Source organism: Urocitellus parryii, chromosome 1, assembly GCF_045843805.1.
Source record: "Urocitellus parryii isolate mUroPar1 chromosome 1, mUroPar1.hap1, whole genome shotgun sequence".
Classification (NCBI taxonomy): Eukaryota; Metazoa; Chordata; class Mammalia; order Rodentia; family Sciuridae; genus Urocitellus; species Urocitellus parryii.
The window spans coordinates 76,763,049-76,775,406 of NC_135531.1; the positions used below are offsets into that span (position 1 = coordinate 76,763,049).

General features: G+C 33.1%; 1 protein-coding gene across 4 annotated transcripts in view; it reads right to left on the bottom strand.

The window, feature by feature from the left end:
• The window catches only part of Mctp1 (multiple C2 and transmembrane domain containing 1), a 516,302-nt gene that overhangs the window by 196,715 nt on the left and 307,229 nt on the right, over positions 1-12,358 (bottom strand). For 3 of the 4 annotated variants that reach the window (XM_077796266.1, XM_077796264.1, XM_077796263.1), the window contains 2 exons: positions 4,479-4,649; positions 1,508-1,638 (listed from right to left, as the gene is read on the bottom strand). In XM_077796266.1, the coding sequence (XP_077652392.1) occupies positions 1,508-1,638; positions 4,479-4,649 (302 nt within the window). Of the gene's footprint in view, positions 1-1,507; positions 1,639-4,478; positions 4,650-9,077; positions 9,156-12,358 lie in introns of all 4 variants that reach the window. The other variant, XM_026385887.2, reaches the window with a different exon arrangement.

A 12,358-nucleotide genomic window follows, 5' to 3' on the forward strand; every position in this document is an offset into this window, starting at 1 on the left:
AGTATATTTGCATTATGAAAAAAGTAGAAAAAGGGATAAGAAGAACTTCATATGTCACCAGAAGTATGAGAAGCCAGTATAATTTAGAGTATAGTTGCCTTCATTATTTTGCCAAAATAAGGAAGCTTGACTATCAAATAATGAGATTAAGGCAGAAGGATATACAGGAAAGCAACTCTAATTATCTGATTACCAAATATAACTAATGTTGCTATAAACTATGAAAACGAATGAATCATTCAGGGAATAGTGAGATTTCATCTCCTTGATAGAACTCATAGCATACTGAGGGAGACAGAATCATAAATACAAAATTATAATTAAACACATTTAATGTGTTAACAGATGTACACCACTACCTAAGCTAGTGGTACACTGCTAGGAAAAAAGACTGAACTTTCAGAAAACTCTGAAAAATAGTGTTTTACTTATCAGAAAATTTGCAATACAGAACTTTGCTTTAAAAATGATTGAAATATAGAATTGTATCATATTACAGTGGTGTTTTCCCAATTTCATTTTATAAGTAAAATATTAAAGGTTAACTGAAGCTGATCGTTCACCTCTTGTATGATGAAAGCTATCGCTTAAAACATGTATATGAGAATCATAAAAAATGAAGAGATACGTGTGTTGGACTGGATTCTTGTTGTACTTTCTTAGAATAAAATTTCTTTATCATTAGTATGTATGAATTTTCTTTAGATATTAAGTTTGAAGACTTGAACTTTATGTGAACTACAGTGAAGAAGGATTTTTTTTAAAACTAAAAAATTCTGTACACCATGCTTTATTACAGTATGGGCAGGTTTTCAAGTGTTTTGCTTCAAAAACACATATACAACTATTGAAAAATATAAAATAGTCTAAAACTATTTTCAAGTTTTAGACTATTTTGTATAATCTCATGATTCAAGTAGTCATTCAAAATAATCTTGACTTTGTAAAGAAATGTCAACGTAAGCCTCTGAATAGTTGTATTTTTTTTCCTGTATTATCAGATTAACATGGACCTGCCTCACTTACATGCTTCCTTCACTAAAACTTGGAAACTCTTTAGAGATTTATGAAGTCCTAAGAGATTATAAAGATTCTCTCCCTTGTAGGCAGTTGTAGGAAATAATGCATTTTATGGTTACAATATGCATTATGAAAATAAATACTATGTTAGATCACTTTAAAGACTATGAATATACTCTTTGTTTCTTTAAGTATCTCATATCAGATGAAATTCCTCTTTTTCAACTCCCATAACTTCTGTGCACAATATCTCTGACATCTGGAGAAAATTTCTAGATGCTGAATTGGAAAAGCTTGTGTCCATCGACTAGTCAAAACTGCCACCTACTGGTCAGTCTTTGAATCTTTTTTTCCCCTTCAAATATTGCTTTACAATGAAGAGAACATTCTTTTAAAACAACAAAGATAACTTACAATATCCAGATTTTTAAAATTCAACAAAATTCAGCCTCTTTAGGGTGAACCAAAAATAACAAATTGTACAGACCTGCCAATAAAATCATCCCTTTTCCCAGCATCTTTGTCCCATGCAGTAATATCAATGATTCCTCCTCTTTCTTCATAAAGATGAAAATCAAATTGTTCCCTCCACTGAGGATTCAAAGTTTTTGGCATAATCTGGAAAACCAAAAGGTCATTGTTATTTTATTAATATCAGCCTTTAAAAACTTAACTTGAGACCTTAAATCAAACTTAGGTACCAACTGGAAAATTATGTAAGTGTGCTATTTGAACCAAAGATTCCAGAAAAAAATAGAAATCAGTCATTAGATCTCTAGCATCTTTACTGATGAACAGATTCCGAAGGATGTGTCCTGAAAAAAATCAAAAGTGACCCTCAATTTTCTTACATAACAGAAGAGAAATAGAAATCATGTAGAAAAGCTAAATAGATCACTATTTACCTTTCATATCTGTCACTCAGACACTAGTAATTATTCTACATAATCATAGTTAATAGATGAAGACATAATTCATAATTATCTCATTATAATGAAGACAAGGATTCTCAGACTTTCTTTTTCCCCTTACTCCCCACACATTGGAATCTTCAACAGAGTACATGAAAAACAGAAAATGAAGTTCTATGAGAGCAGAAGAGAAAAGCAAGTAGATTTTGGTGGTCAGGCACACTTTTACCTTAGAATCATAGCATTGATGTATTATCCCAATTGTACATATGGAGAAACTGTGTGTGTGTGTGTTCTCATGTTTCATATACAAAAAGATCCCTGTAGTGTACTTTTGTAAATTCAAGTATTCAGATAAGAAATCTAGTAGAATCAATAATAAAGTATCCTACAGTGACACGATTTAAAATTCCATTCACCATTAGATTAAACAACAGTCATATTTGTTTCTTAGCAGGAGGGTGTGCCATGGCTTTTTTCCTTTTGATGTATGACAGGTGGGTCTTCAGATATAAAGAGTTTGAAAGCTATGAAGTATGTTATGTGCAAAGGTAATATAAATGAATCACAATTTTTAAAAGTTCATAATGTGAACTTAATCAGCAATAGATCATGGACAGAAAGAGCAAAGAAAGACACATGTCCATAGCTGGGTTTCATATTTCATACCTAAAGAGCAAAACTATAAAAATAAGTAATGTTTTAAGACTACTAGAACATAGAAATGATGCTAATTGAGAGAAGGTAAGATTCAAGTGGACATAGATATCTATTTTTGGAGAGGGAACAACCTTAAAATTTGTTATTAAGCTCCATATCAGAAAAAAATTACTGAAAGTCACTGGCTGAATGCTAGCTATGATCATTCAAATATCATTGGGCTTTGATGAATTCCTAGGGTATTCTGGTAGTGGGAGGGAGGTGGTATTCTTACTTGTGTGGCTATAAATAGACTTAACTTTTCACTTTTCTTCTTTAGGATTGTCTTCCTTATATGATTTCCTTTAGATCAGAAATGATTCATTTCTATTCCAGGTGGGCATTTGTAAGGTAACCCGCCTGCTAGTGGTGCTCACTGCCTGCTAACAAACCAGCACTATGATATTTCTAACAACTTTAAGCTCTGATGAAAACTTCTTGGCCCAGAAAGGGAAAGCTGTTTATTAAAAAAGTATATATGTGATTATATGACCAATATATGATTCTGCAACCTGTACACTCAGAAAAAGGAGAAATTATATCCCATCTGATTCAAATGTATGATATGTCAAGGTCATTGTACTGTCATGTGTAACTAATTAAAACAAATAAAAAATTTTAAAAAAATCCCTGAAAATGATGACACCAAGGCAAAGGAATTCTCCTCAAAATGACCTATGATCTTTATTTCAGGATGGAAATAATCACTGGTCCCAAGCTATCTATGAATATCAGCTGTCCAAACTGACCAGTAAAGAGGTCAAAATTGGATATTATGCAGATAAGATGTGCTCAAAATACAGTTTTGGATGCTATGACTTTTACTAATTACTATTACTTTCATCCATAATATATAACTAAGGTTATTTAATATATTATTATTAAGAACATCATTGTTACCACACAATACACTTCCTCCTACTACTGTTACATTTCTTTTTCCTTTTGCTTTTCCCATTTACTGATTATTTATAATGTGTGAGGAAGAACTCAAAGCCCTTAACATGAAAAACATATATTCATTTAATCTTCTCAATAACTTTTTTTACTAGGCCTTATTTTAATTCTAGTCCTTATTTTTAATTTTTACAGATGGGAAAACTGAGGCATGGAGAGACTAAGTAACTTGTGCTATGTGCTATGATACAGCATTGATAGTGGCAGTAGGAATGTGGTCGTTTATTTCTTTTTTTTGGTGGGGGGAGTGTACTGGGTACTGAACTCAGAGACACTCAACCACTGAGCCACATCCCCAGCCCTATTTTGTATTTTATTTAGAGATAGGTCTCACTGCATTGCTTAGCACCTTGCTGTTGCTGAGGCTGGCTTTGAACATGCAGACCTCCTGTCTCAGCCTCTTGAGCCACTGGGATTACAGGCTCATTTACTTCTTAGATAAATTTAGAGCCTTGTGATCTGCATTGGTGTAAATAAGGTTGGATAAAATGACTCAGAGTAATTCACAAAGATTTATGGTATGTAAAATAATATTAAGAGCCAATATTCTCTATGCACTTTATAAGCCGGCATCAACTATGTTCTGTCTGGGTTATTGTTCCTTTTTTTTTTCTTGTAAATCCTCATAGGTATACTAAGAGAGATTTCCCACCATCATTCCAGTTATAGATGAAGAAATTGAGACATAGAGAATTAAGCAATTTACCTAAGATCATTTAGCACATAAAGAAATGCAATAGAATTGTTGGTTTTGTTTTCTGACATGATATTCAAAAGTTCTGTTAAGCATTTCAAAGTATACCCAGCATTTTCATTTCCTAAAGCATGGCTGTTACCAGCCAATGCCTTCTCAACATTGATAGGAACAGAACAGAGAAAATAGAGAGCTACCTTGCTCTTGTACTTCTGATGCCCAAGCCGGAACTTTACATAAGGGTCACTCAACCCATTGGAATCCATCGCTTTGAGGTCTCGCCCCTCAATCAAGGTGATGCTGACTATCCCTCTCCATAGGTGGGATTTTCTGTGCTGGTCTGACAGACGTAAACTTTGGGTCTGAAACTTTCACAAAGAAATGTGAGTTAGGTTATTTTGTTTTAAACTTAAGTATTTCATTTGGTCTTAAACTTTCCCTGACACAGTTTTTCAAAAAATAAAAACTAAGCAGCTACATTTTTTAAAAAATAAAAAATGGAGTATTAATTATTTATTAGTTATAAATTTGTTAATAAATTGTATCATGACAAATTTGTTGTGTAGAAGAGGTTAGTGCTCAAATAAAGACAGTCTAGCTTTTCATCTCTTAAAATTAGAAGATGTAGATAGTTTAAGAATATCAGAGAATACTTGCATTCATGTCAAATATGCCTGTTAAAAGATGTTTAAAATAAATATAAATATCAAAGACCACATCTACACTGTGATATTTAGTTTTTAATTATTTATGGGTTTTGATGAGATTTTTCATGTTATAAATGGATTTTATGGGTAGTTTTCAGTTATAAGATCAGTTAGAAGTTCTATTTGGATAATTTAAATACTTTCTTGCCACATTAGCAGAGGACTGAGTTTCAGCTCAATAGAGAACTATTTAAGGTAATACTGAACACAAAACAAAATCAGTATACCCACTCAAGATATTTTACTTATGTCTGAAATTTGCATCACAAACATTCATTTTTAAAATTACAGATGTGATTTATATTGGTGAGTATATTTTGTATTCATTTCTCACTCCAGTATTTGAACATTTTATTTAGTATTTTTTATTATACTCAATTCCAAATCATAATATTCAAGCCAGTGAGCAAAATTAGAATTTTTAAAAATTAGCAAGTATACTACAAATGACCATATAATGTCTTTTAACTAAATAGCATATGAAAAAATGGAGAAAGTATTTAAACACCAAAACATTTTTAAATCTAGATTCAGCACCAAGCAGTATTATAAAAAATATTGTTTCTTTCTAATCATCAATCATGTTTTTCCCATGTAGTTATTTCATAAAGAAATTCAACATCCCTCTGACTCTTACAGTACTGCAACTTCTAAATAACAGATGAACTCTATTTGCTATCTAGTCCCTTCTACATTAATGTAGGAAGTTACAGCCTATTTTATATAACTCTTCCTCCCATGCTGACTTCTTCATTTCTCATACCATACAGTAATGCCAGTCATTCTTACATGTCATCCTTAAAAGTTGTGCACTTCAGGTGCTTTTACTAGGAAAACAAAATCAATGTTTTTCAAAAGACAGTAGTTCTAATCCTTGAACTTTTCAATGGAAACCTTTCTAAATCACATTGTATATTTTCCTGTCTTTTTGAATAGCAAATTTTAAATGTTGGTCGTTTCTGTCTTATTAAAATCAACATGCCTCAAGAGTGTTCTGAAGGGCAATGGAGGCTCATGGAGCCCCGAAAAGTTCCACAGAACTCTGCCCATTTCAGTTAGAGTTCCCTCTGCTTCTGTTCATTCTATATATAGGTATTGGGTTTGCACATTGGCTTTTGTTTGAACAAAAGACTTCTCAGATTAAAACAGAAGTTCTCGATTAAAATTGTTCAGAATTTGTTGCACCAAGTGATGCCAAGTTATATTCCTTTTTAGTTTTAGGTGGACACAATATCTTTATTTTGTTTTTATGTGGTGCTGAGAATCAAACCCAGTGCCTCATGCATGCTAGGCCAGTGCGCTACCACTTGAGCCACATCCCCAACCCCCCAAGTTATTATTCTTCTTGTTGTTTTCATTCTAAGATTTCATGCTATTTATTACTAGATAATACAGCAGTAGGTTGTGGTGATTGATTGACTGATTGATGATTGATTTATTGATGTAACTACCTCTGCTGATATTCAGATGGCCTCTAACAGCATATCCTAGAAATGCAGGTTTTAAACTTTGGATCAGAAACATTTATTAAGGAATATGAGTGGCATAGGAGGAAAAAAGGAAAACAAATATGGTAAATAAAAAGAAATAGTTATCTTAGTAAAGACCAAAATAATTAATAATAGAGCTTTAGAATTTAGAAGCAGTTATATGTTCATTATACATTTGGCTTTCTCTAAATCCCCAGGAAGAGGAAGGTGAGGCTTCTGCCCGTTTTTTAGATGTGGAATTTGCTGTTCAGAGTAGTTGAGCTAAAAGATGGTAAACATGTGACCAGAACCTCAGTATTTATGGCCTTTATTCACCCAACACAGGTGTTTAGGGCAGAGGTTCTCTCATAGGCTTAAATGCTGCCACAATTAACACTTATTTATTTATTTTTGGTAATAGGGATTGAACTCAACACTTTACCACTGAGCTACATCCTTAGCCTTATCTATTATATTTTGAGACAGGGACTTGTTAAGTTGCTTAAGCTGCCTTTAAACTTGTGATCCTCCTGCCTCAGCCTCCCAAGCAGCTGAGGTTACAGGAATGCATGACTGCACTGGGTAAAGGTAGCCCTAATTTAAATATAATGTTGCCAAGTGGTATTCCCCTGTTAGGTGGGTTGATTTTGAAATAACATTCTAGAACATATTTTCCTATATGGCTAATTCCTGAAGGCACCTTATACTTTTCTACCATATAAGCACATGTATTTTTATTTATAATATTTCAATTTATTGAAGAAGGCACTTAGTACCATGTTCTATGTATTTTTCCAAAAGAATTTATACAAGGAATGCAGCTGGGTACAATCTCGATTACATATCATCTTCAATTAGTAATGATAAATTGGTTTTCTTAATAGGACCACACTTACTTGTTTACCCTGTCTCACTACTAACACCCCCCCTTTTTCTTTTAAAATTCAAATGCAAACAGGGTAAGGAGGGAACAGGTAAGTGCTTTCCATGAGATCTTTCATGCTTTCACAGAAAAAAAAAGGAGCTTAATGGAGTCTTTGACTACTTCCATCAGTCATTATGGTAGTCTTTTCTGTAATCTGGATGGATATTTCCCCCAAACTTGGAAAACAGGCAGGAGGAAGGAGAGTTCCCTCATAAAAGCAAGGCTAATGAATGTGGAAATTGAGGTGACCTCTGCAAAGGGCTAAAAAAAAAAAAAAAAGAGGAAGAAGAAAAAAAAGAGTTCCAAAAATATGGTAATTGAATATTTTTTAAAAGTGATTTTTTTCAATAACTTTTTTTCAAAATGGCACATTTCTAGAAAGAACTCCATAATTCAGCTGTGGATTTTATGAAATAACCATATAGTAATGAGTAAATGCATGGTCATTAAACAGATAAGTATTTAGTTTAAGCATAAAAGATAGAAAATTTGAAATAAAATCTTCAAGACATAAACTTAGGTTATCAATAGTAGAAAAGGCATACACTTAAATACAGTTGGTCTACCACATCCATGGATTCTGCATCTGTGGATTCAACTAAACATGGATTTGAAATACATAGGAAGAAAAATTGCATCTTTACTGAAAACATAGACACTTTTCTTCCTCATCATTCCCTAAACAATACTGAATAACAACCATTTGCATAGAATTTACATTGTGTTAGGCATTATAAGTAATCTAGAGATTATTTACATATAGGAGGATGTTCGTAGGTTTATACAAATATGACATCATTTTATGTAAGGAATTTGAACATCTGGAGATTTTGATATCCACTGTGGGTAGGAGAGTTGGAACCAATCCCACCACCCCACCCTTGCAATACAAAGGGACCAGTTTTTTACTCATAGTATTCTAGCAATTCCTATATAATTGTAAACATTATTCACTCTCTGGTATGGATAATATTAATCTATTTAAGGTCCTTCTTTAGACATGTTTCTAAATTTCTGAAGAACCAAGCCTGCAAAAGAAACCATTTGGATTGGGGATGAGGCTCAGCAGTACAGTGCTTGCCTAGCATGTGCAAGGCACTGGGTTTAATCTCTAGCAAAACACACACACACACACACACACACACACACACACACACAGAGAAACATACCAACTTTGAACTTCTAAGGTAGTAGTTCCTATATTTTATCAGTGCATGTATTGAAATTACTGGGTCTGATTCCTGATGTGATTCAGTTCTTGTGGGGTAGAGTCTAATCTTCATTTCAACATGTGCCCCATGTGATTTTCACACACACCAAAGACTGAAATACACTCTCATAAGAAACACCCATCTAAGTTCAGAATTAATAAAGAATATCAAGATATCAGGTAATAATACAAATTTAAAAGCATGAAGCGATTAGTCAATAACATGGATTTTTAGTAAGATTTTAGAACTGGTTAGCTGGTACTTAAGAAAGACAATTAGTTCACTTATATTATTTCTTGAAAAATCATTCAAGATTATAATTTCTTTTATATATGTAAATTCACTACATATATCTAAATATATATAAAAGAAATTATATAAAACTAAGTTAGAATAGGGAGTAGTTTTAAGTACAAGTCAGTCCTTATAATTCACAGCTCATGCAAGCTCAGAAAAAATAAATGAACTGAACAGTTGAACTTACTTGTGCATTTTGGAAATAAGGACTCTGAAGTTCTGCTCTGCAGAAGCCCAGGACAGCAAGAGCAGGCCTGCTATATGTCTGGATGGAAATGAATGGTCAGAGCTGTATGGGAAATCTTTGCATCACTATAACCCCTCATTTTGATTAGGATTTAGAATTACTTTAAAATATTATTTGAAAAGTATGTACTTGCTTCTCAAGTCACTATCAGAAAATGTCTTGTAGCACAATGAAGATAAACGCCAGGACATCTTTATAGTTACAGCTACTTTTTAAAGAAAATATAGCCCAAAGATTATATGGTGATAGATCCTGCTGAAGTGGTTTCAGGATTTTGTTAATAGAATCATTACAGAAAATAAACACCATCAGAGAAATCACAGAAAGAATAATTTTTTCCCAATGTCAAAATAATGATAGGTCTAAAGAAGAATAAATGTTACATAGATAAGTAATAACCATCTATGATCATGTGAACCTTGCATCCACATGAAAATCTTTTGTAATGATTAAAGAAATATCTACAAAGTAATAGGAATTTTGTCTCACATAAGACATCTTCTTGCTGCCTTGGTTATCATTTTAAGAAAAGCAACAAAAAGATCCCTTCCCTACTAAAACCAAGAGCAGTAAGAGATGGATTAAGAAAGGTAAAGCTGAAATTCTGGAGGGAAGGTATCATGATGGAGCTGAAAGTTTGCATTAAGGACTTCTAAAGCAGATATAGAGTTTCTGAGTATTATTATGAAGAGATGAGAAGCAATTGCTTTGATGACATCAACAGGGAGGACTGGATAGGACGTCTGAAATATAGGTTATGTCACACAGAAACATTTATTGAGAAGCTATTATATGCTGAAGTTTTCATTCTCCAGTGTTTTTCATGACAAACATTCCTTTTTTAAGAAAAAGAAACAGAGGCATAGAGAAGATAAATGTCCTTCTCAAAGCCAAATGTCTAGAGGATAGCAAAATTGAGATTTGATCGTGGAGTTACTGACAACTAACCTATGATTTCCCCCACTATACCTCATTTTTTGGACATAACCTGTGAAGTTTATGATACAAAAAAGAAAGAAAAAGTAATTAATCAGCACAGGTTTTTCAGAGTGCTTTTGTCTTTCATTTAGATGAAATACATTCTGATTATAAATTGTTGAGAAAAACTAAATGGGGACTTAAAGGAAGTAAAATAACTGACATGTGTTATTTGGTAGAGCAAATGAGAGTTGACTGTACTCAAGTTGTGCAATTTAGCATATAGCTTGACGACACTTTTGTATTTCCACTCTTATTATTTAAATTTACTAGTTTCATTCTTTGAAAAACTGGACCACTAATAATAGGATATATCCTATTTGTCTAAATTCTGATTTAAAAATAAATCAAGACCTAAACCAAATCTATTTAGACTCCACATGTGACTAGGGGAGCACAGTTATACCAATCCTCTCCCTGATACTGTAAACGATCCTTGGCTTTTGTTATCCTGGATTGTATTACCTGTGTAAAGACTAATCCTTCCAAATGAGACCCAGACACTGAAACTGGAGTAAAAGTGTGTTTACAATAAGGCATGTGAGGAGTCAGCTCTTTTCTCTATTTTTAGCCCAGTGATAGCACAAGCTTTTATTTAATCAAATGATCCACACACCACTACAAAAAAAGAGATAATGACAGCCAAGAATGACTGTTTTGTGCTGCAGAAACTAGAGTGTGGAGCAATTATTGGCTCAATCCCAGGCATGGGCATGTCCTATCTTTTCCTTTTCCTGCAGAGTTCACTCCAGTGAATTGCACCTGGATGATGAAGTCCAACAACTAGATTTGTTCTGCAGTCCTCCATCCTCTCCAAGCAGGATTGCCTCTGCAGAAGCCCTCCCAGTGTTTTGTGCCACGAATGCCAAGCGTCTCCCCTGACAATAAAGCTTCAATCCCTTTCTTCTTAGAAGATGACTCTCTGGCATTGTAATCCTCAGAGAAGTTCTCTTGATTTTTATCCTCTCATTTTCTGTTGTATTTTTTATTGCTTCTTTATACAATTTGTGGTGCTAGGAAATTCTTTATGTTTACCTGAGGTGTTCTAACTACCCTCTCTAACTTCAATTGTGGATCAACAAAATTTCTTAAACATTTCTTGTATCCTTCAAAGTATATACCTATAGAATAGCATCATATATATTGTAATTTTCTTGGCTTGTTAAAATAATCTGCAAATTTCTACCAATGATACAGGGAAAGGAATAATAGTCTTTGGTTTGAATACAGAGACATTTTCTTTTGAAACTTTTAATTAAAAAATATATTTTTTAATTTAATTTAATTTTTTAAAAAATATATATGTATCACCCAGAGTCTTAAGCATGCTAGGCAAGTGCTCTACCACTGAGCTACACTTTAACCTTTTAAATTATTTTATTTAGAGACAAGGTCTTGCTAAGTTGCCCAGACTGGCCAAACTTGCAATCCTTCTGCTTGAGTCTCCAGAGCAGCTGGGATAACAGGTGTACAACATCATGCCCAGTTGCAAATAGTTTTGAGACTCTTATTTTCATGTCTAAAAATGGAAATACTATCAGGCCATTTGGGGAGGTATTTCATAGATTACTGAGTTGTTCAGCACAGCTCAGGATCTCAGGATCACGTTTTTTGTTTTACAAAGTTGACAACTCTTCTCGTAGTCTATAGTCTTCCTCCAACAACACTTCTGATTGACCTTAAGATATGCTCTGATGCTCTGACATAACTCCCATTTTTCTGTATTTTTGTATATAATCTTCTTTGCCTGGCATAATCCTCTTCTCCATTTTTAGGTGCGTTTATTTTGAAATATCCCAGCTGCTTCCATTTAAAAAATGTTGACATTTGTCTTTAATTTATTGTTCTTGTATGATGATTCATGCAATTAACTCTGTGATCAGTGTCTAGATGTTTGCTCGGTGGAGGAAAATAGTAAGAAACATAAGCATGCTAAATATTTGAAAGAACTATTCTAAGTTATTCTCCTTAATGAGAAGTTAAATTAATGAACTTCTGACTTAGAATAATCCGATTTGATTTCACATAATTTTTATTGTTTCATGAGAAACATGATAATTGTTATATCCACGATTTAATGTTTTGTGTTCTAAGACATGATATTTTGATGAATTAAACTGTTATGCTTTTAAAAATTAGAATATGTCTGTATCATCACAGTGATACAATTTATTCTCAAGAAAATTAAGATGTAGCAAGTAGCCCTGACATTTCAGCTAAGTGACTTCTTGCTAGGATTTAGT